At 34.7% G+C, this 25986-nt stretch overlaps 1 protein-coding gene across 1 annotated transcript in view; it reads left to right on the top strand.

Annotated features, from left to right (window-relative positions):
* Window positions 1–25986, top strand: part of RNGTT (RNA guanylyltransferase and 5'-phosphatase) — a 319549-nt gene that overhangs the window by 188459 nt on the left and 105104 nt on the right. The window contains exon 13 of the mRNA XM_034991369.1: window positions 1434–1534. Within this exon, the coding sequence (XP_034847260.1) occupies window positions 1434–1534 (101 nt within the window). The remainder of the gene's footprint in view (window positions 1–1433; window positions 1535–25986) is intronic.

The raw sequence follows: 25986 nt of genomic DNA, 5'->3' as shown, positions 1-25986 counted from the left end.
AATTTAAATAAAAAAATGAAAAATATTTAAAAAAAGATCTTCTGTCCTTAGAGAAATGCAAATTAAAATTGTGAGATACACTTCCAAATTAAAATGACCAACAATGCCTAGTCCTGAAGTGGATATGGAGCAAATTGACCTCTCATATATTACTGGTGGGAATGGAAAATGTTAAAACAATTTGACAGTTTCTTATAATGTTAAATATATATTTACCACGTGACCCAGCCATTCTAATCCTAGATATTTACCCAAGTTAGGAAAACATGTCTACACAAATATTCAGAGCAACTTCATTCATGATAGCCTAAATCTGGGAACAACCCAAATATGCATCAGTCTGTAAATGCATAAACAATTTGTGGTATATACATAAAATGGAATCCCACTCAGTAATAAAAAGGAACAGACTGCTGATATGTACACCAGCACTGATATATTGCAAAACCTTAGGTTAAGTATTTCTTATGAATTCTGGAAAAGATACAACTATAGTGATAAGATGAAGGTCTCTGTTGCCAGAGAGTTGGACGGAATTGAGTGCAGTTGTCCGGAGGAAACTTTTCGGGGTGATTGAATGCTATATATCATGATTTTGGTAGTGGTTACGTGATTTTATCCATGTGTTAAAATTCACTCGTTAGGGGTGCCTGGGTGGCTCAGTCAGGTAAGCGTCTACCTTTGGCTCAGGTCATGATCCCGGAATTCTGGGATGGATGGAGCCCCATTTGGGGCTCCCTGCTCAGCTGGGGGTCTGCTTCTCCCTCTTCTTCTACCCCTCCGCCTGCTACTACTTCTGTCTCTTAAATAAATAAATAAAATCTTTTAAAAAATTACTCATGAATTTTATTCATTATGAATTATCCCACAATAAAGCTGAACAAGAAAAAACAATTTTTAAAAAATGATCAAACTTCCTTTAAGTCATAGAAAGATTGGAGAGAATAACAGGTTTCATTCTTTTTCTGGACTTTCACAAACAAGGGTCTGCATGCTTTGGCAGAAAAAGGAGCAAGGCCATCACCAAGCAGGTAGGTATCTAGCTTTACCCATCAGTTGAAGATAAAATTATATTCAGAAAAGAAGTAGTAATTTTGCTTAAAATAAAGTAAAAATAAAATTTCACTTAAGAGCCCCAAATTTTCAATTATAAAGTAAGTTACAGTGATGAAAAGTACAGCATAGGGACTGTACTCAATAATACTGTAATAACTTTGTGTGGTGACAGATGGTAACTGCACTGTTTGTGGTGAGCAGTGTGTATGTAGAATATGTAAAATTGTCAAGCTTCTATGTTATACACCTGAAATTAACATAACATTGTATATCAACTGTCCTTCAGTTTAAAAAAGTACAAAGCATACTATAAAAAGTAATTGATATATTTAATTTTTTAGCTTCTTATTAACCATTGTCATTTTAATTCATTTTAGAAATATAAACCTGGTCGATGTGATGATATTTTGAAATGGAAGCCTCCCAGTCTGAATTCTGTGGATTTCCGCCTAAAGATAACAAGAATGGGAGGAGAAGGGTAAGTATGCACTTTTGCCACCATTTTTACATGAAATCATACTGTTTGTATAAGGTTTCACTGTTTACTGGGTACTTTACATATACTTTACCCCCGCAAAAGTAAAATACTTTATTTTTACAATATACGTACATACCTATACATCTGATTTTCAGCTGTTAGAGCTACTAACATTTTGTATCCTTTAAACTTTACTAATTTTGGTTTTCAAAAGTACAGTTATTTCTAATATAAAAAATGAACTTTGTTAAATTGTAAATGTGACAATAGATTTTACTTGACAATTCCTGCCAATTGAATTATAAATATATGACCATGGTTGTTACAACTAAGTGTTTTGAAGTAAGTCTTTTTTACTTTGAAAGAAACTACTTCAAGCTTACATTTGCATAGCAAAAACATTTCTCCATAGTTTAATTGTTGACTTTCATTAAGATTTTTCATAATGTATGGGCGCCTGGGTGGCTCAGTTGGTTAAGTGTCTGCCTTCAGCTCAGGTCCTGATCTCAGGGTCCTGGGATCAAGCCCCACATTGGGCTCCCTGCTCAGCAGGGAGTCTGCTTCTCCCTCTCTCTCTGCCTGTCTCCCCAGCTTGTGCTCTCTCTCTCTCTGAAAAAAAAAAAAAATCTTTAAAAAAGATTTTTCATAACGGTTGTTTTTTCATTTACTGGTTAATCTTACTTATTTGACTTTATTGGTTGCTATTTTAGAATAAAGGTGCTTTAGCCTGAATATTTGCATTGTTTTTCCAAAACCTTGTTTTAGTTCACCTTGTTCCACAAATTATGACCTTTTATGTAAGTAAATATATAGCATGAAAATAAGAAATGTTTAATCAAGGAAATCATAAAGAGAAAGTAAATAAGATAACACTGACAGATTAAAAGTTTTCTAGTACATGATATGAAATCCTTTTTACTTGCCAAAGGTAAACTGCAGATTTGCTTTTTGTAGCTAATGGAATGAAGGATATGTGATCAGTTATATGAATCCAGACTCCAGAAGATAGTTTCTTAAAAGACTGTGCATTTTTAGATAAAGGATACTGTGCAGTGTGGTGAATCCCAAGTAAAAAAGGGAGTTTAATAAATCATATGAGTGTCAATTTTCATAAAATAGAGTATTTAATATCTTGTATACTTAAATAAGAGTCTCTGACTTAGTAGTGAAGTATAGTTGGAACAATTATCTGGGGCCCCAAATACTGTTGCTTAGGTATTTTACTCTGTATTGGTCTGAGTTCATCCAAGGATACATAGATAAAGTTTTGACTGTTTTGGGGATTGCATGATATATATATATATTTTTTTCATTAAATAATATCAAAGATTAGATAAAAGAAATAGCATTGGCAACCCACAATATCTGTACATCAGATTCTTTGTGAGAAAGAATAATCTTAAGTTTACTTCTTATCAATACTTATCCAAAAATATTATTTCTCTTATTTAATTTTTGGATAACTATTGATATTAATATCAATACCAATTAATAGTTTGTTATTAAGCATCAGCAAATGCTTTATATTAATATGCTATTCTTAATAATATTAATAATTAAATATTACCAATTTTTTAAAACTGCCCCAAACTGTATACATAAAATCTTTGGATAAGTGTTGATAAGTACTGAATTCAAAATCATTCTTCCTGACAAAGTATCTAGTATGCAGATATTCTGAGTTGCCAATTCGCTGTGGAACCTACACATAAGTAGTTAAGCAAGCTGAGTGTAGGCTTGATGTGTTCTCTGGGAGTTCCTTTTAGAAGTCTCTGCTGCACTTCTAAAACAGTGGAGGCTGAGGGATTAATTCCGGTAGGCTGCCTGCATCTTTCTTTTTTTTTCCTTAAAAGACATAGGTGAATATGGTTCTTTGGAGGAAATAAAAATTTTAAATCACTTCATTACTTAATCTTCTATTTTGTCTAATGCTATATTTATAATACTTTGTTAAGCAGTGTAAATCCTTGTGTGTGTTTATTTAAATTCAGTTAATTAACATATAATGTATTATTAGTTTCAGAGGTAGAGGTCAGTGATTCATCAGTCTTATATAACACCCAGTGCTCATTATATCACGTGCCCTCCTTAATGTCCATCACCCAGTTACCCCATCCTCCCATCCCCCTGCCCTCCAGCAGCCCTCAGTTTGTTTCCTATGATTAAGAGTCTTTTATGGTTTGTCTTCCTCTCTGATTTCATTTTGTTTTATTTTTCCCTCTCTTCCGCTATGCTCGTTTTGTTTCTCAAATTCCACATATCAGTGAGATCATATGATAATTGTCTTTCTCTGATTGACTTATTTCGCTTAGCATAATACCCTCCAGTTCCATCCACATCATTGCAAATGGTAAGGTTTCATTTTTTTGATGGCTGAGTAGTAGTCAATGGTATATATACATACCCCATCTTTTTTTTTTTTCTTTTTTCTTTACATACCCCATCTTTTTTATCTGTTCATCTGTCAGTGGACATCTGGGCTCTTTCCATAGTTTGGCTGTTGTGGACATTGCTGCTGTAAATATTGGGGTACAGGTGCCCCTTTGGGGTAAATATCTAGTAGTGCAATTGCTGGGTCGTAGGGCCTTGTGTGTGTTTTATTGATGTTTTGTTGAGTTTTGAAAAACTTTGTTTTGCTTTTTACAGATCATAATTCTTAGCACTGAAAAGCTACATGAGGCTATATATAGGATGTCCGTTTTCTAAGTAGTAAAAATGAGAATATCTTTTTCTTGCAGTTGTCCACTGCAGTTAAATATAGCAAGATATAATTCAGTTTAATAGTTTGTCATCCCAGTTTTGCTTTGTTCTTAGTATGTTTTTAAGTATATTTTGTTCTTTTAAAATTTTACCTAATTTTAAATGTCTTCTTACCAAAAAAAAAAGGAATTACTTTTAATTCTTTTAATTTTAAACACACCACAATGTTAGCACTTAAGGTGATTTTATGATAGGAATGTGCAAGTTATATTTGTGTAGGTACATAATTTATTTATGTAACATGGATGTTAGTTTTCAAAAATAGGGTATTTAATATGAAATACAGTGTGATAACTATTACATAAAGCATGTGTTATTCAGTTAGCCAGCATAATATGCTTTTTTAATGTAAAGAATGTTATGTATTATAGCAGTTTTCACTAAATAAATGAGCTTACATCTAATGCTTATGGTAGATGCTGTATGTTAGAGGGCATTTTAAGAAATATGCTTGTAATAGTTTGAAAGGAGAGTAGCCATGTCTCTAAATTGTAAAACAGAGCATGTGACCAGTGAAGTGGTACTAAGATATTAAAATGCCGTGAGACAAGCTCATTTCTTTTCTTGATTGCACTTCTAAATATTTCTAAATCTAAAAGCTAATCTAATCTAAAGCTTAGAATGGAGTAGAATGTCTTAAAAAGTATAATACAAGTACCAATCCTTGAAAATGTCTCCATTTTTTTTTTAATGAAGTCTTAGGCTTTCAAAGTATGGTTTTGAGTTTTACTCAGCTGCTGTAATAAAGTGGGTATAGTATAGATTCTTGTTAGATTAAAATTTAATACAAATAGAAAAATGTGTTATTAAATGCCCTGTTGGCAATTAAAATCTAAACTTTGCTTTTTTTTTTTTTTAAACTCCTTTTAGTATCATTTCTGATAATTTGGGGTATATTAACTTTGATTTATCATGGCCTAAAATAACTTTTATATATCTTAGCTATTTGCATTGTATTGAACTTTATAGACATACAATAAAGATTTTTATCTGAGAGCTATGTGTTTTAAAAAATATTATGGGTTTATATTAACTTATCTATAACCAAAAACTGGTCATTGTGTCAAAAGCTAGAATTACAAAGGTCTATTCTCGAAAGTGCAAACTCTTGAGTACAATGTCAGTGGCTTATGGTGAGTAGTATAAATTTATTATTTATATAGCATAGTAGTTTAGAGCACAGATTCTAGAGTCAGACTGCCTGGGTTTAAATATCCTTATTAGCTGTGTGACCTTGAGCACATTCCTTTTTTCTGTGCCTTCTATTTCTCATTCATAAAATAGAAATTGACCTCATAAGCTTAAGATTTAAAAGGATTAAATGAGCTAATATATGTAAAATAGAACAGATGGCACATGTTAAGCATTTAAATGTTTGCTGTCATTTTTGTTTTAATTAAAATAGATTTAAAAGTCCATACTTCCTTTTTGTTGCTCCTGCAATTCTTTTGTTTGCTGAACTGTGTAAGTTCAGTTTTCTGTGTGAATTATTTCCCATTTGATTCTAATCCCTATTAATTTTTCCCTTTTAAAGTACATATATCTTCAACTTACTTGTGTAATTAATCATAAATTGTTAAACAGCTGGAGAGCAAGAACATAAAGTCACAAAACTTTTATTTGTAGATTTTTTTGGTAACAAATATCTTAAAATAACCTTGGCTATATGTATAGTGGTTAAGAACACAGGCCTAATGGTTAGGAACATGATGTTATTAGCAACTTGGCCCAGACTGTATAGAATCAAATCCTAGCTTCAGTCCTTTCTTGCTGCTGTTACTTTCTTGCTAATCTTTCTAAGCTTCCTCATCTGTAAAAATGCCCATAGTAATAGTTCTTATCTCTTGTTGTGAAGATTTGCTTATACTCTATAAAATTGCAGGAGTTAACAAAGTAAATATGGGTTCTGCCATTATAGACTTTATATTTACAAGCTATTGAGTTAAAATGCAAAAATAATACTGCTTTTTTAGGTTTGGTAGGGATTAAATAAAATGATACATGTGAAGAATACAGCATAGAATCTAATAAATGTTTATTTTTGTCATTTTGATGGTTATAGTTATTAAATTAACCTCAGAGGACTGTGTGGTTATATCATAGATTAAAAGTATGCCCTGTATAATCAAGTGGTGGGGGGGAGTGTTCTAAAGGAAGAAGTTGCACTTTTCTGTGAAAAGATAAAGATATTTGCTCTAATAAAACATTCTAAAACAATGAAGTTTAATTTTTCACCCATCACATTGGCAAGTATTAACAATATCCCTTTTGATTGGGTTGATTGGGGTGTGAGCAAATAGGCACTCTCTTATTCTGTTTTATAGGAATGCAAATTGGTACAACTCTTTTGGTGGGCAATAAGGTAGCATATACCCTGAGGAATTATGCTTCAAGTTTTGTGGAAGAAGTCTTATTTGTCTTCTGCATAGTTGTATTTCTAGTACCTAGTATGGTAACTTGTATATAATAGACACTCAAGAAATATTAAATGGTGAAATGTATGTGTTTATATATATATATAAGCAAAAATACCAAAAGGTGTGTGTATAAAAATTATATTGAAGTATCACTTATAATAGGGAAATTGAAATATTTGGTGTCTTTTTTTTACTGTATAAATCTTTTGAGATCTCTGTATCTTCATGTGTGTTTCTAGGAAAGTTGCTAATAACATCATAAATAGTGACTTTTACAAATGGGTCCAGCCTGTTGAGATACAAGATATTCTTAGAGGTTTGAAACTGAACTCACATCTACTATCTAACTTCATTGTTTGATTTTATATTCACACATAGTTATGTGATATTAATAGATTTATCAGTTTGGGCATAGTAAAAAACAAAAACCACAACAGTTATTTTAACAGAATTAATTTAATATGGAGAATTGTAATCAGTTATTAAAGAACTTAAAAGGCAAAGAAGTGTTGAAGAGATAGTAACTGTAAGAAGCACCTACCATGCAAGGGAAAAAGGAATGAGGGTGAATTACTAAAATATAAAAGTTTGAAGGGGGCCCTATAGAACTCATTAGAAGGTTACTGCCAGCTGTTGGTGGTGTTGCCGCAAGATCTTGGAGGATAGATCTTACGGCTCTGAATTTTGACATCTGAGGAAGGGTACAGTACTGGCTAGCAGGTGCTGATTTTTCAGAGGAGGCCCAGTGAAGCTGGTTCTAGGTCTGTGGGAAAAACTTTAGTGGAGCCAGCTGGTACTACTGGGATCAGTTGTCACCCCAGGGTAGAAAACTTGTGCAAACAGGAGAGAGTAATTTCCTTCTTTCTTCTTTAGTCTTTTAGTACCCTCCCTCACCCACCAAGAGTTCTAGAATAACAAATTGGAGCATACAGAATGAGTTTGAAACCAAGTGACGATAGTTTAATATTAGCACAGTACACTTCTTTAGTTTACTTATCCATTCACTTCTACACATACTTTAATTTCCATAGAACAGCAAAAATATTCTTTCACTTGAGATGCATATATTTATTCTCTTACTATTCAAAGTAACACAGATAAGCAATTTATCCTTACTAGATCACATAAGTATTCTAGATTAAAAAAAAATTTTTTTTTCTCTTTAACACTTCTACTAACATTACCTTCTATGGACTTATGGGATGTCTTATTCATTAGCAAAGGTTGCCATAAAACTTACTTCACAGCAAAAATAAGTGGGGCAGTAGGCTCATAGCCTTGAAATTCACTGGTCTTACCTCCCACCTAGAAGCATCTGACTTAACAGAACAGTAGGATGGTCAGCTGAAAATTCAGTTGCAACACCAGTTAGAAGACCACACTTTAATAAAAGGATGGTGTTCTCACTGGATGTGGGACATGGTTTTAAATCTGTATCTAAATATACAGCGTAGTTTCTCCCTTAGCCAAAATACATGAGTCAAAGAACCGTCCTCATTGCAATATGATTTCTGACTATCTACTCACAGAATTTTTGTTTCCCATCCCAGCAATTCTGGTGTAGAAATTTTGGTTTGCAAGTAGGAATGCTTCTGTATCAAGGAACACAAAGTTTTTCCACTGAATTGGAAATTGAAACTGCTGGTTGACCATTTTGTGCTTCTCATGTAACTGAACCAACAAGTGAAAAGAAAGAGAAAGAGGAGATTGATTAATTGACTGATTACTGGCTAAAGTGACCAATTCTATTACCAAAGAAAAGTTGGATTGCTGCTACAGAAACCATTAGAAAGGACTACTTGTGGAACCTAGGGTTATTCTCTGAGGTACCTCTGCCTCTTAGTACTTCCATGTCCAACAGTAAAAGTTAATGAAAAACTATATAAACAAACAAACAAAAAGGTAAAACCACTGAGGATAAAATCTATCCAGAATAAAGGTTTTGTGTCACCCCACCAAGTAAAAAGTCTGGATCATCTCAGAACAAAGGAAAAATGAAATAGACAGAAAGGAAGTTTCAGCTGTGGTCTTATGACCACTGTCAGGACTGCTGATGTTGACTAACTTAAGGATTCAGTCATTAAGTAACAGGTATTTGTATGCAGCTGTGACCGAATTTGAGGAGTGATTAACATTGCCCAGAGACAGATATCATGACTATCTCCTAGAAATGAGTTTGTTCCAACTGCCCCTATACTTCATGGCTTAGTGGGTTAAATAGTACCCCTTTCATCATGGGCAATTTAAGTCATCATATGGTTACTTGTTTCCCATGATTAGGCCTTCAGTATCTTTCAAGGTCCAATAACAGGCTAGGATCTGTTTCTCAAAAGAATTATGATCTTTAGAAAGTGGCATGGTTTTGCTTTAAAGCCCTGAAGACTGGTATGATTCTCTTGTTGGTGTTTGCCCAAAGCTCTGGACAATGGATATACTGGGTTATAAGGTTCAAGTAATAGAACAGCTTATACTACAGCCTGGATTTGTTACAGAGCTTTCTTTTCCTCTGATCCCTTATAAATGCTTGTCAAGCATTGTGCCTCACTCCCCTTCCCCCTTTTAGTGGTAAATGGTGTGCATGTAGTAACCTCTCTTTCACCTTGGAGAGGCTATCTGATGGTCTTAGACTATTGGATTCCTAGAAATCTTACTTCAGTGTTGAGCTCCTTAATTTTTGTGTATTTTCTCTCTCAACTTTTTTTTTTTTAATTTTATTCATCTACTTGAGAGAGAGTGAGAAAACAAGTGGTGGGGAGGGGCAGAGGGAGAGGAAGAAGCAGACTCCCTGCTGAGCAGGAAACCCCACATGGGACTTGATCCCAGGACTCTGGGATCATGACCTGAGCTGAAGGCACACGCTTAACTGACGGAGCCACCCAGGCTAGGTGCCCTTTCTCTCTCATCTTCTGTCTCACATATGTCTTACTAAGGCATCCAAAGAACTTTATGCTTCCTCCTCCTCATTTTTAATAAGCATAAGTCCAAAGTCATCAGTGTTATGGATCAGTGTTTTGTTCTGTGTAATGTCAGAATGATCACGGTCTCTGAAAAATATGAAGATAATAATCAGTTTTGTAAGGATATAGAGAAATTGGGGCCCTCAAACACTGAGATTGTAAATTGGTGCAGCCACTCTGGCAGTTCCTCAGAATGTTAAAGATAGACATACCGTATGATGAGCAGTTCTACTCGCAGCTATATCCAAGAGAAATGAAAACCTATATCCACACAAAAATCTGTACATGAATCTTCTTAGCAATACTATTCATAATAGCCAAAAAGTAGAAACAATGCAAGTATCAGTCAACTAAAAAAATGGATAAATGTGCAAACAAAATAGTTCTTTTATTCATCAGATTTAAGCAAAGGGGCTCTGGATTTTACTACTTAGGTTTCAGTTTCGGCTCTGCCCCTCTTTACTTAGGTTATTTAATGTTTGTGTTTCTTGCGTTTCTACAACTGTATAATGTAGATGATAGAAGTGCTTATCTCTTGTTGAAATTTAATGAGAAAATAAATATAAACATTTAGTCCACTGCATGTCACATAATAAATACTAAATTATTAAGAAAACACGACTATTGTCTCTGCGAATTATACTATGGCAAAAAGCGGGAGAGTTGATGGCCATGAATTATGTTGTTGGTCATGCCAGGCAAAGGCAAATATCTTCTGATAGTACCTCAGTTAATATAGAGACAAAATATTTGCCATCTTACTGTAGTTGTATGTAAGATTTCAGATTGTGTTGATTTGCTTCATTAAAGATAGCACATCAGAAACAGCCGCAGCATTTGGTGTCACAGCCTGATTGAATTTGTGGTAATTTGTAATCACTCTTCACAATCACCCACCTTTTGTATAGGCTAAACAGGTAAATTAAATGGATATATGATTGATATTTATCACTCCAACATCTTTTTGAGTCTTGGATAGTGGCACTGATCTCTGCACCTGTCTTGAGGATGTGGCTGCATTATTGCTTTTGCTTTAGATCCGTGTCAGGGAGTACAAGTTCTAGAGGCTTTCATTTGGTTTTTCCTAGAATAGTGATGCTTATGCCTTGGGTCAGAGAGCCAAGGTGGAAATTCTTCCAGTTGCCAAATATTTCTCTTCCAATTACACTTTCAGGAACTGGAAAATAACCACAGGTTACATCCGTGGACATATTGTCCTATTTAGATTTAAACTTGAGCCGGAAACCCATTTATCACCAGATCACCCTAAGCTCTCTCTCTAATTGACAGACCATGATGGCATTTTCCGTCCCTGATAATTAATGTCAGTTTAAAGTGCGTATCTGAGTCCCTGACTGGTCTGAATATTTCTTTTTTCCAGTGCGAAATCACCCTAGCAAGCACTGCCAGTGTTTTGAAGAATAATTCGATGAAGATTTACAGCAAGGGTCAGCACATTTCTTTTTAATAAAAGGCCAGATAGTAAATATTTTTGGGTTTGCAGGCCATACAGTCTTTATCTCACTTAACTCTGCTGTTGTAGTGCAGAAGCAGTCAGACAATATGTAAATGAATGAGTGTGGCTGTTTCCAAGAAAACTTTATTTACAAAAGCAGGTGCTAGGATAGATAAGGCCTGAGGGTTGTTGTTTGCCAGTGGTGGATTTATATTATATATACTTGAGGTAGTGTTGCTAGGTCCTTCTTCAAGGGGACTTGGCCTCTCCCTTCTAGTCAGGAGCTCAGGTCTTTAACCTGTTTAGGTGTGTGCATTTGAAGTTGAGAAATCCAGCTTAATAGCAAGCACAATGAAATCAGTAGAATCAACTATATGATTTTACTTTACCTCCTATTGACCCTATTGATTTACTTTACCTCCCATCTATGAAGATGTCCTACTCTGCCGACTAGAATGTTTTTTTTTTCTTTTGCTCAGGTTTATTTAAAAAACAGAATGATTAATTCTCTTTTTCATGCTTATTTGAACTAGTGTTTTTATTTTTAAGAAGGACATTAGAGTGGTAAAATATTCCAAGTGTTGAAAAAAATGTTCTTGTATAAGAAAGCATTAAGTCAGCAAGAATATAGCTAATAAACTATTTGGAAAAAGTCATTTCTTTGCTAAGCAGAGTCTTTTTCTCTTTTGTTTTTTCCTCTCCTGCCTCTGTTTTGGAGTGAAATGCTTAACTTTTATTTTATATGTTATTAAGTGAAATTAGAGATAAAAACACTAATATAGCCAATGTTATTGCATACTTAATGACTAAGCTATTTGGCATATAGTTGGTCATATTATTTTTTTGGTATGTAACAATGGCTATTTTCATCTTCTAACAAATGGCCCATAGTAACTGCTTTAGTTACCTTATTTGAAATATTCTCATCACCTAAACTTTTTTTTTTTTTTTTAAAGACAAATGCTTCCTTGGATTTTAGTCCTTTAACGGGTTTCTGTATTAAATTCTTGATTATGTTTTATTTCCAGTGTGGGCTGGGAGAGGAAAGGAGGAGCTACAGCTGACTTTACAGTTCCTCTGCCTGGCTTTCTATAGTAGGTATTACTAATTCCTGTTAACGCTTTCATTTCATCACAGAAAATCTTTCCCAGTCCATCTGCCAAAAATAAATATCATCGTCAAAGTGCCTATGAGTAACTAGTAGGAGAAAAGGGGCATGTGGTTTCAAAACATCTGCTGTGACTTCTCTGGAGTCAACTTACTTCCTTACACTTATTAATCGAAAAGAGAAGTTGGTATCATCTTTTTTCATCGTTTGGTTCTTTGGAGTTTAACTTTTATATTTATTCATTTTTAATTATTCTTTACAATAAGAACCTTTTGCTTGTGTCTTTTGCTCTAATCTAATGTACGTTTTCCTTAATTGCAGTTTTTCTCTAAGTTAGCTTTTATGTTATGAGAAGCTTGTCACTTGGTAGATACCTCTGGGGAATATTGTATAGATTTAATACTATTTATTTACTTATTTTTTTTTTTTAAAGATTTTATTTATTTATTTGAGAGAGAGAGAATGAGAGACAGAGAGCATGAGAGGGAGGAGGGTCAGAGGGAGAAGCAGACTCCCTGCCGAGCAGGGAGCCCGATGGGGGACTCGATCCCGGGACTCCAGGATCATGACCTGAGCTGAAGGCAGTCGCTTAACCAACTGAGCCACCCACGCGCCCGATTTAATACTATTTAAATTCCTACTTGAATCAATCACATTCAGGGTGTGGGGGAGAATTTAGGTAACTTAATGAACATACTGTTCGACTGTAGGCCCTCTGGAGGGGTGAGATGGAGAGGACTGTAAACAAATTTTGAACTCCTTTTTTTAGTAGATTTGTTTTTCACAGTGTGATTTAGAAATGTAAAACTGTTTTAGAAGTGTTAGGGATTGAACAAATGAGTACTCGTTTTAGGAGTCAGGGTTCTCATTGAGGAAAGAGGAAGACAAAAATATGGAATAGAAGAAGGCAGTGAAGAATTCTATGGAATGGATTAGAATTTTTAAAATAATAGAATATGTATATATGTGCACACATATACAAATATATAAGCATATATAAACGTATCTAAGTGAGTACATATGTATGTATGTGGGTAGTACACACAAGTAAACACTTTTCCTAGCTCTGTCCCCCTGATAGAACCTAGAAGCAGATGCCTTAGTTATAATGAGTTTAGCACCAAGATGCTGCTTTCTAATATCATTTCCTACTAAAGAGAACCAGATATCCTCAAAGAAGGGGCTTATTGTAGGACTAAGCACAGAAGTTGAAGGATGACCTTAGAACATTTTTTATGCCAGAAAGTAAGAAAGTGGTCAAAAAGATGAAAAGGAAAGTTGGGGACACATTGAAAGGATACAGGAGCTAACTAAAAGTGACTCCCACTGGCCAAATCTAAGCCAGTATGAATACCAAAACAATGAAGGATAGTAATGAATTACAAACCTTGATAAAAATTGGAATCCATGAGCCCATACTGATAATAAATGGGGAGAAAAGGTAGTCTTGCTTAGAGTAGAATGCTCATTGGTACATGTGGAAGGAATCTTGGAGTTGGAAAACATTTTGCCACCATCATAGTGAAGATTTGCTCAAGCAAGTATAATCAATGGATGCTAAGTCCAGGAGAGAAATTTTTATGAGAAGCAGAATATTTTTATGGTTGTGAAATATCTTTCTATGGATTGCCTCTAACTTAACAAGGGGAAGAATAGTAATTATTCAGTTGAGAAATTGGATAACCCCATGACTGGCTTATCAAAATTAACATTAGCAGTGAGGGGAAAATTGGCATGTTTCATTTACCTGGTATTCTGACTGGGTATATAACTTGAGTCTAACCATGAGGAAACATTAAACAGATCCCAAATGTAGAACATTCTATGTTTTTGAAAAAGGGTTTATATTATTTAAATATGTCAGTGTTATAAAAGACAAAGTCTGAGGAATATATGCATAAAATGTTGCATATGATTTCAGGAGATCAGGTATTACCTGGAGCAATATACACCTTGCAACAAAAGTATAATATCTGAGAAGGTTGCCTCCTCTACTTCTTTGCTAACCCTTTCCTTGTTGAACATTCATTCATTTGTTCTTTCCTATTTGCCAGGCACTGGAGTATATTCAGTGAATATTTTCTAAATTGAATTTCTGAATTACAGTTACTACAACACTGTTATAAAATTAATTTTGGTAATTTTCTATCAAACAGGCTTTTACTTATTATGGAACAATTCACAAACACTTCTACCAAACATGAATCACTTAAGAGCTTTTTATTTTCCTCTTCCTTATGAGGAGGGAACATCTTCACCTTTTTTAAAAGCTGCAATATAGTGGAAAAAACTATCAAGTGAGTAAGAACGTTCTGGGATAACTAAATTTGATGTATAATAAGGAAGAATAGATTTGAAATCCATTTAAAATAGTTCTTAAATATATATCTATATATATCTATATATATATTTATATATCTATATATATCTATATATATCTATATATATATTTAAGATTTTATTTATTTGACAGAGTGAGATACAGCAAGAGAGGGAACACAAGCAGGGGGAGTGGGAGAGGGAGCAGCAGGCTCCTGCTGAGCAGGGAGCCCGATCCGGGGCTTGATCCCAGGACCCCAGGATCCCGACCTGAGCCGAAGGTAGACGCTTAACGACTGAGCCACCCAGGCACCCCCTTAAATCTTTTAAATCACGCAAATAATCATGTCTAACGTATGGCATACTGGAACTTAACAAAATACAAATGCTTATATAACAGATGGAGGTGCCTAAGGCTGTTACTTAAACTTGTAAAGATAAGTAAAAGTTGCTTTTTGGAGCCTGAGGTTGGAAAATTTCAGAGTTTAGGATTAATTTGTGAAAGGTGTTACTTAAGTTTAAATATTGTCAAAATCCTGTGGTATAATTTCAAAAAGAAAAAACTTTTATCTTTTTAACCAGGCACATTTTATTGCCTTTTGTTTTTATCCTGTTTTCACTGAATTTTAATTAGAAAATCTTGCTTGTAAAATCTTGACTTAAAAAATTTTTATTTTGGGCGCCTGGGTGGCTCAGTTGGTTAAGCGACTGCCTTCGGCTCAGGTCATGATCCTGGAGTCCTGGGATCGAGTCCCGCATAGGGCTCCCTGCTCAGCGGGGAGTCTGCTTCTCTCTCTGACCCTCTTCCCTCTCGTGCTCTCTTTCTCTCATTCTCTCTCTCTCAAATAAATAAATAAAATCCTTTAAAAAAATTTTTATTTTGTTAACCTTGTCTTCAGTATCATGTGTTGACTTTTCTAGATATACCTTGGACATACTGATGATATTTCACTACTTGAGGAATGTAACATTTTCTTTGTATTTATTAAATTGAGTTTTTAAAAACTGAATTAGTGAATTCCTTTATCCCTTTTACTAGTTCTTCCCCTTTTATAAGAAGTGTTTTGAAGCCTTACATTATAACCAAGTTCTCTTTGTATATCTATTACTTTTATATTTAGATCCCATGCTGCTTGAAATGTTCAGATTTTAAAATTGATATTTCTGCCCCCCCGATCATGCCTTCTGTCATTATATCATGTACCTCTTTATTCTTTTTATTGCCTTTAACCCTAAATTCCTTCTAGTCTGATACTAATATTACCTCTTATGCTTTTTTTTTTTCTTGAATTTGTTGGGTGTTTTTTTGCCCCTTTATCTTTTTTGTTTCCCTGTGGTAGTTTACAACTACAGCTATCATGCTAAAATCTTCTGGCTTTGGGACACAGGAAATACATGATCACACATAAGCAGGGACCAGTCATTGTTACACACCGACAGTGCAGCTGTGCATATTTGATGACTAGTCCTTTTATGAAATCAGTGGATAATGTAGTAGTGTGGTATAGTAGATGTCTGTTGTTGAGCTAACATCTAGTTAAAGACAATTTTTTTTACAATCAAATTAGATAAGTTTTCTAGGGTTTCAGTCTGAGGATACAAGAATTCTAGAAAGCTAGTGATCCCCGCTCCTCTTACTTTCCATCTCGCATTTTCTACAACTTTCACTCTGGACAGTTTCCCTCGTATTGCTAGCACTTAGCTTCAAATGGGCAAGCTAGAAGAAACTTCAAAAGCCACATACTCTGAGTTTTGCTGCCATCTTACTGAATTTTGTAGATACATTTTAAGAATGTAGTGATAAAGTGTGATTTGTATATGGTCAATATATTCATTCTTTTTAAACATCAAACCAAATTCTTTGTTGGAGAAATTCTATTACTTTGTTTTAAGTTTGTTCTTGAAAATGTGTTTGGTTTTATTTAACTCAGTTTTTAGCTAAGAGAATTTTGTTCTTTAAGCCACCTTTAACAAGAAAATTTAGTTCATTCAAAATTAGTGTGCTAAGGTATTTGGTTTTATTCTTTCTACCTTTATTTATATTTATTATTTATTTTACCTTTTTTCCCCTTAAAAAAACCTTTCTGTTTAATTACATTAATATTCATTGCATTTTCCTCCTTGTTAACTTAGGAATTATATGATACTTTTTTCATTATATTAGTGGTTACCTTTCCTTTTCCTACATTCATAATTAGATATATATTTCTGTATTATTTGAAAATAAGATACCAGCTATTTCCCCTACGAAGATGGTCTCTTCACTCCCTCCTGCCCATCATTACATCAGAAACTTGGAATACTTTCTAATGCTTTACCTTTCTCTGTTTCTCCAGATGAAATCCTTGCAATGTTTTTATTCTCACTACCATCCCCACCCTAAGTTTTATTGGAATAGTACCAGAAATTCTCCCCAACCCAATCCTATAGATATTATGAACATCTTAATAATTTTGCTTCAAGGCTGTTTTTTGTGGGGTTTTGTTTGTTTGTTTGTTTTATATTTTAGAATTTGTCTTAAAACCATGCATACTTCTTTTATTTCAAGAATATATTTTTTGACTGTTGCACTGCACATTTCCAGTTTGTCATTATCTAATTTAAATCTAATAGCATTTATATATTGTAAGATTCATTGCCTACCAATTTTCTCTTTCCTTAATTTTTTGTTTCTTGTTCAGAATTCATTTGTTCTCTGGTTAATAATTTCTTGAGTATTTTTCTCTCAAGAGTATTTTTCTTAAGTTTCTCAATATTAGCATAGGTTATATATTACTCTTAATTTGTGCATATCTGCACATATCTTTCTTTTTCCTGACAGGTTAATCATGTCTCACTAGAATTCCTGAGGTGCAGCTGTTTTCTCTCTTTTTATTGTCCTTTGGCTCCATTGCTAAAGATGAGAAGTCTAATGTTACTTTGGTTCTTTTTCCTCCCTTTATGGGCTATTTTGTTCTTATGTTTCTTTATTGGCTCATTGGGGTACAGGTCTAGCTGTTGGAGTGCTGTAAATGGTGGCAGCCCACACAAGAAGGAAAAATAGGTGTTCTTTATCCCACTGCATCAATTATATAGAGGTTTCTAGTTCTCTGCACTAAAAGGGAAAGCCTCCCTGCTTCCTTATTCTGCACATTCTCCCATCTCAGGCTTCAGACATTTTCAGCCTTAGCTTCTAATGGGCCAGGAAGGCCAGGCACATCACCTGGGGCTGATGTTTCCCTTGTCTCTAGGATTTTCACAGATTTCTGTGGTGTGTACTTTCCCCATGATTTGGTAATTTTAAGTCTTCATCTTGTGGCTCTTTTTAGCCCATGCAAGAGAAAGTCACAAATCACTTCCCTTGATAGGAAGCCTTCAAATTCCATACTCAAAAGATACTTACTTGGCTTAAAAAAAGGCTGATAATTTGGAGTTGGACATGAGGAGTCAGACATATTTAAAATTATCATCTTTTATGATCCTTAATCTTTTATTTTTAATTTTCAAGTAGTCTTTCTGCCTTTTTTTGACTTTTAAAAATATATTTATGTATTGTTTTGTTTTATTCCTTGTTTCATAAATTATGATCACAAAATTATTCCTGCATAATCCCCTTCCCTCCTCCCCCCACCCTGTCAGCTTAAACTGCTGTAACAGTATACCATAGACTGGGTGGCTTAAACAACAAAAATTTCTCGTGGTCTGGAGGCTGGAAGTCTGAGATCAGGGTGCCAACATAGTTTGGTTCTGGTAAAACCTTTGGCCCTCTTCCAGGTCGCAGTTTCATTGTATCTTCACAGGGCAGAAAAAGAGGGAGCTAGCTGTCTAGCCTCCTCCTCCTCCTCCTCCTCCTCTTCTTTTTTTTTTCAAATTTTTTTCAATTAAAAAGAATTTTTTTTTTCTTAAATAGGCTCCACACTAGGCGTGGGCTCAAACTCACAACCCCTAGATCAAGGCCTGAGCTGATCAAGAGTCAGATGCCTAACTGACCAAGCCACTCAGGTGCCCCTGCCCATTTCTTATAACAGCACTAAACCTATTCATGAGGGCTCCACCCTCATGAGCTCCCAAAGGCACCACCTCAAAACATTGTCACATTGGGGATTACATTTCAACATAAGGGAATATGAACATGCAGTCCATAACAGAAGAAATAGAGATTTTCGTTACCGTCTAATATTGTGTATTCTATTTTAATTTCTATTTGTAATCACCCTTAAGTTTGTCAGAGGCCTTTTAAACTGTCTCACTCTAGAGTGAAACTGTCTCTTGAGACTCCCATGTATAAAACAAGAAGCTTGATATGCTGTTTAGCTACTCCCCGGTTTCTCTTGCTCTTTGTCAGTACAATCTACCCTTTTATTTTATTTTATTTTAATTTTTTTTATTATGTTCAGTTAGCCACTGTCTAGTACATAATTAGTCCTTGATGCAGTGTTCAACGATTCATTAATTAAGTATAACACCCAGTGGTCATCAGAGCACGTGCCCTCCTCAATACCCATCAGCCTGTTATACTCTCCCCCCAGATTGTTTCTTGGGGTCCATAGTCTCTCATGGTTTGTCTTCCTCTCTGATTTCTCCCCCTTTGGATTTCCCTCCCTTCCCCTATGGTCCTCTGTGCTATTGCTTATGTTCCACATATGAGTGAAACAATATGATAATTGTGTTTCTCTGTTTGACTTACTTCAGTCTACCCTTTTAGATATAAATCATGTGCATTGTGTTTTTATTTTTTCTTTATATATCTTTCAAAAAGTTTGTTGGGATTTATATTTTAATTTTATTATCAGATTTTTAACAGTTACTTAAATTCATCCCTATTTCACCTGGCTCTGGTGCTCATTAGTGGTCATTTCATACCTTGACTTTACCCTTTTTTCAGAATCTTTCTCTAAGTTCAAGTATATCTGTACATAATATTGTTAAGAAGTGTACTTATTTGGTATTTTCTCATAACCTTAAATCTTTCTATTATGGTTTAATTTGCAAAAAATAAATGACCACCTTAATGTTGGGGGAAATAAAAGGTTACATTATAACAGTTCTCATTGATTTGTATATTTATTACAATCCTAAAAGTTAATTTGAAGTACTAATTTTGTTATTTCTATTTATTATTTCTAAGAAACTTTTTTTTTCAGACCATATACAAAGACTTTTTTTTTTTTTAAAGATTTTATTTATTTATTTGAGAGCGAGAATGAGAGAAAGAGAGAGCATGAGAGGGGGAGGGTCAGAGGGAGAAGCAGACTCCCTGCCAAGCAGGGAGCCTGATGCGGGACTCGATCCCAGGACTTCAGGATCATGACCTGAGCCGAAGGCAGTCGCTTAACCAACTGAGCCACCCAGGCGCCCCCATATACAAAGACTTTTTAAAAAAAATCTTTATAATATCTTTGGGTCATCAGAAATTTTCAGATTGTCCTTGAAAAGTAGAGAATTTTATTTGCTCCTAAAAATAGACTTGTTTGTATTGTATATATAAAGGAAAGTTATTTTCCATGGCATTTCATTAGTCTACTACAGAAACAATTGTGTTTATAATAAAAATATCCCTAAGCCCAGTGGCTCATATTTGATATAATTATGGATAGAATTGTTAAAATTAGCAGTTAGTTATATTTTTTGTATTAGGATTTGGCCTGAAGTATTTGTGAGGTTACTAAATATTGCCAAATACCTCAAATGCAAATTCTTGTTTGTATCTTAAAGGAGGAAAGATTTGAGCTTTTTAGCCACCACATTTCTCAATTAAAATCAATTATGGAATAAATTAAATAGCTCTGATTATTAAAATAATTGCAAAATAATTAGCAATAGAATTATATTCTTTTAACTTCCACAGTCTGTTTTGAGCCAAGCCATTTAATTTGCTTTAAAGAGTTAATTATGACAAGAGGATATTTAATATCCTCTTGCATATGACAGCATCAAAATATAAATATGGTAATTTATTATAAAAAGAAGAAAGCTAGGGCACATCATTGTTAATGCAGTCCTTTTATCTCTGGAAAATGGAACTCATATTAAGCTTTGACTCTCAGGAGACAGAATATGGGGGAGGGTATGGAAGGAGCTCATTTTGTTCTTTGTGTACATCAGAAAACTATCTTAGCAAACTGGACTTCCAAGTATTGAATAATGGAATAGTAGGAACAATTATGATCTAGGATTTTTGCAAATCTACATGTAGTGGTTGTGCTCATGGTTATTTTTAATATCTTAATTTTATTATATTGGCACCTGTTATTTATGACTTTTGTTTAAACATTATACTTAATTGTAGGAAATGCATTTCACTGGATAATAGCAGTTGAAGCTTTAGATTTTCTAAATGTCCATATACTACACCAGCATTGTCCAATGTAACACTACAGATGTAATAATTATATTTGTATTAAATTACTACTTTATATTCTTTGTTAGAAACCTCTATCAACTGGAAGTTTTGTATATCTATAGCTTAAAGATGCTTTATGTTCATACTGATAAAGAGAATCCATTGCAGGTTTCAGACAAATTTTCAGTAATCAAAGGAGGTCTGGCTTTTGCAGCTTTTTTAAAAAGTACATTTTATTTTCGTTTAATTCTTTGGAAATTGACTGTCTAAGCTACATGTAAATTAACATGTTAGTATCAAAGATATTTTACTGACCATTATACAATTATATGAATTCCTTAAATATCATCAAATTTCCCTCTTTTGGGTAATGTTTTAACTTTTATAAGTAGAGCTGCCATATGTATTCTATAGATTTAAAAATTGCTTGGGCATTTAAATATAGGTTTATTGTACAAAGTATAGACCACACTACATGGTCTCAAGGGAGTTTAGAATAAATTAGCTATAAATTGCATGAATTCATTACTAAGAAACAAAGACCTTTATTCATCTTTTTCAAAATCTAATTTATAAAAAAAAAAAATCACCATCCTATTTGTATTCCATTTACTTTTAGACTTTCATCGTAGTAAGTAGCAGTGTTAGTTATAACTGATTAATCACTATTCAGTAAGCATTTATTGAAAACTATGTGCAAACCACATTGTTAGGTGCTGGGAATAAAAAGGATGGATGAGCCCTACTCTGAAGGTGTGAGTAGCTGGACTGGAGGGACAGATACAGATAAACATCAGTGTGACAAATATAGTACTGTCAGTGTGAATAAAGTACTACAGGGGTCCAGACAACTTATATTACATATAAAAATATTTTAATTATCAGTCATAGCAGAAAGAAGGTCCCAAAGAAGATGGTTCCTTTGAGTAGGACTTTGTAAATACATAGGCATGGCATTTAAGATAAAGTATTTTTAGTCTGAAAGAAGTCATGAAATCACATGAGCTATTTATTGAAATAACTAGAGTTTATAGAAGTGGAGATTTGAATAAAGTAGCCAAGCCCAGATTGTGATAGACAAAGAAAGCCAGAGTAAAGAATTAGGAGAGTTAGTGAAGACTATAAAAATAATATTATCTGTGTTTAGAAAGTTACTCTAGCTAGAAGACAGAGATTGGTAACATATTTCAACGAGTTTCATAAGCCAGAAACCTATAAATCATCTTTATCTTCCTTATCTGGTTATTATATGAATTACTGTAAGTTTTACTTCCTGGATATTGCTTAAATCTGTTGACTTTCCCCTGTGCCGTAGACATGATCTTAGTTCAAACTAGCATTCTGTATTAACTGGACTACTGCAATAGCCGCTCACTGGTTTTAGTGTAATAACCTTGTTCTCACATAGTACATTATCTGATGTTAGTAGATATTACTAGAACTCTGGCAGCTTTTCTTCTTCTCCTCTTCCTCTCCCCCTTCTCCTCCCTCTCGTTTTGGTTACTGTTTGCCTGGTGTAGTAGGTATGTTGAATACGCTGGTACCTGTGAGTGTGACCCTGTTTGGAAATAAGGTCTTTGTAGGTGTAATTAAGGTATAAATTAAGATGAGGTTATATTAGAGTAGGGTGGGCCCTTAATCCAATATGACTGGTCTCATCAGAGGAGGTAGAATAAGAGAAGAGGTACCGAGGTACCCCGAAGAGAGAATGCCCTTTGGATGATGGTGGCAAAGATTGAAGTGCTGCTGCTATAAACCAAGAAGTGCCAAGGATTGTCAGCAAACCACCAGAAGCTAGGAAGAGACAAGAAGGGATTCTCTCTTACAGCTTTCTAAGGAAGCATGGCCCTGCTAACATCTTGATTTCAGATTTCTAGCCTCCAGAACTGTGAGACAATATATCTCTGTTGTTTTAAGCCATCAAGTTTGTGGTACTTTGTTACGGAAGCCCTAGCAAATGTACACCTGGTATATATTTTTTATCTTTTAAGTTTAATCTTCCTTTTTCGTGGTATCTTTAGACTTATCTCTTGGAAATAGCATTTAGCTGCATTTATTATTTTTTTGGTTATACTTTAACATTCTTTATCTTTTAAATGAAGCATTTTGCTTATTTACTTACACTTATCTGAATTAGTCATACATGTGAAAAATTTTTGCCCTCTTGTGATATGTGTTTTACCTTTTTTCCCCTGCCCAATTTGAAATGTTCTTTTGATGGTTACTCTAGAAATTTTAGCATTCATATTTAACTCAGTAAGTCTAAAGTTGACATGTTTACCTTTCCAAGTCGTGTACTTTGATCACCCCTTTCCAATTTATGTGTTGTTGTTGACTTTTTTCTTTCTTTTTTTTTTTTTAAAGATTTTATTTATTTATTTGACAGAGAGAGACACAGCGAGAGAGGGAACACAAGCAGGGGAGTGGGAGAGGGAGAAGCAGGCTTACCGCGGAGCAGGGAGCCTGATGCGGGGCTCGATCCCAGGACCCTGGGATCATGACCTGAGCCAAAGGCAGAACTTAACGACTGAGCCACCCAGGCGCCCCTCTATCTTTTTTTATAGTAAAGTCCAGAAGACATTATTATTTTTATTATGTACAATCATATTTCATTGTTTTTCCTATTTATAATTTCTTTTGTTATGCATTGCTTCTTATACTTTCTACTCTGTGAAATTACTAAACTTCTACCAATAGTCACATCCTCTAACATTTCTTTTAGGCTCTTCTAGTAGCCAATTCAGTTGTTTTTATGACAGTCTTTATTTTATCCTTATTCACTGGACATTGAATTTGAAGTAAACGAGTTTTTTCTTTAGGGTATAGATGATTTTCTCCCAGTGTCTTCTGGCTTACATTTTTACAGTTGAGAAATCAGCTGTTAGTATAATTGTCTCCTTTGAAGATGACCTTTATTTTCTTTCTGTTTAAGAAACAATCTTTGTCTTTCATGTACTGCAGATTCACTGTGATGAATGTAGGTGTGAATTTTTTTTCCTAACTGGAATTTATTAGGCTTCTGGAAAATATATGTATTTTTTATCAGTTCTGAACATTACTGCCATTATTTATTCAAATATTACAACTACCTCATTTCTTCCCTCCTCTTTGAACTCCGATTGATTGATTTGTTAAGCAAATAAATATTGAGCACCCTCTTATTTGCCAGTAACTGTTTTAAGAACTGCGATACATTTATGAAGAATCAGATCCCTGCCTTATGGAATGTACATTTTAGCCAAGAAAGACAGACAATAACTATATTGTTATATACATTATTTAAATAATGTGTTGAAAGGCAATTAATGTCTGGAAATTTTTTTTTAAATAAGTAAAGGATCGAGTGTTCTAGGTTGGAGGGGAGGAAGGACACATTGAAGTATTTTTTAAAAAAGATTTATTTATTTGAGAGAGTGCGTGTGAGTTGTGGGGAGAGGCAGAGGAAAAAGGAGAATCTCAAGCAGACTCACTGATGAGCATGGAGCCCAACTCGGGGCTTGATGTCAAGACCCTGAGACCATGACCTGAGCCGAAATCATGAGTCAGATAGATGCTTAACTGCCTGAGCCAGCCAGGCGAGAACAAGTTGAAGTCTAATTGGTGAAGTAAGATCTGAGCAAAGAGTTGAAAGGGGTAAAGGAACTAGTCAAACTGATGTGTGGGGAAGAGACAAAAGAACAAAGAAAAAGAAGGACAAAAGACAGAAGAAAAAGCTGGAACAAAAGACTCCATCAGCATGGTGGCCATTGTGACAAGATATGAGTAAGATACAGAGTTTAGAACCTATATAATCTCACCTTATGGCTGATGTAAGGACTTCAGCTTTTAGTCTGAGGGAAGTAGGCATTGCAGGGTTTTGGAATGAGAAGTGACATGATTTGACTTATATTTCATAAGAATCCTTCTGGCTCTTATGATGAGAATGGACAAGAAAGTATCAGGCAAACCAATTAAGAGGTTATTGCAGGAAACCAGGCTAGAGTTCTTGTGAGGTAGGACTAGGGTAGTAACATTGGTGATGGTGAGAAATGGTCAGATTCTGAATATCTTTTGGAGGTAAAGTATGGTGATTTTTTTTTAAGATTTTATTTATTTGAAAGAGTGCACGTGCAAGAGAGAGAGCACAAGCAGGGGGGAGTGGAAGAGGGAGAAGCAGGCTCCCCGCTGAGCAGGGAGCCTGATGCGGGACTCGATCCAGGACCCTGAGATCATGACCTGAGCCAAAGGTAGTCGCTTAACCAACTGAGCCACTCAGGCACCCTGGTGATTTTTTTTTTAATTTAGCTGACTTAAAATTACATTTCCCAGAATTCCGTTCCTTGTTTGGTAGCAGGTTAGAGCTGGCCTTAAGAAATGTGTGATACTTGAATGGCAGAAGTGTAGTAGTAGCTATTACATTCAGATGTGCACATTATCATTGCTTTTCTGACTTACCTGATTGGTGTAGGACAGTAATTGGTCCTACAAGCCACTGGCCCCCATTTCCTCCTTTAGCTTCTCTGAGTTCTGGGCCAGGTACATGTACAGCTCTGGGAAAGGGAAGCAGATTCTTCAGGTCACCAACATCAAGTGTGGATGCAGTAAAAAATAGACATGGTTCTAGTTTGTTCTTGGGGATTTCCCTTTTCTCCAGTTCATATCCACATTTTCTCCCCAATTGTGTGCCCTGCTGTCATCAAACACAAAGGCCCTAGGCTTCCACAGACTTCTTTACAAGTGCCCTTAATGGTCCCTGGTTAATGACTTTTCTCAGATCCTTTAATCATCTCCTTTGTGATATTTACTCATATGTTTCTCCCACAGTGGTGTAAGGTCTAATCCTTGTAATCACTTCCTGGTTGTGTATCGCTGGATAGTTCTACTCCCCAGATTAAACCATAACTGATATATAGAGCTGACAGGTGTGAGAGGAAGAGAGGAGTCAAGGTTGACTCTAGGATTTTTGCCTGAGCCCTAGAATGAAGTTGCCATCATCCAAGAATGGGGAAGAATATGGGAAGAGTAGGTATAGAAAGAAAGGTTTAGAGTCCAGTTTTAAGTATCTTGAGTTTGATAGTGTAGTAGTTATCTATCTCTAAATGTTAAATAGTTGATGAGTTTAGGATTTTGGAGA

The sequence above is a fragment of the Mirounga leonina genome, unplaced genomic scaffold (genome assembly GCF_011800145.1).
Source record: "Mirounga leonina isolate KUSES-001 unplaced genomic scaffold, KU_Mleo_1.0 Mir_53, whole genome shotgun sequence".
In the NCBI taxonomy this organism is placed as follows: Eukaryota; Metazoa; Chordata; class Mammalia; order Carnivora; family Phocidae; genus Mirounga; species Mirounga leonina.
Note: the sequence above shows the minus strand (reverse complement) of the source record. Positions and strands in the feature narration are given on the sequence as shown.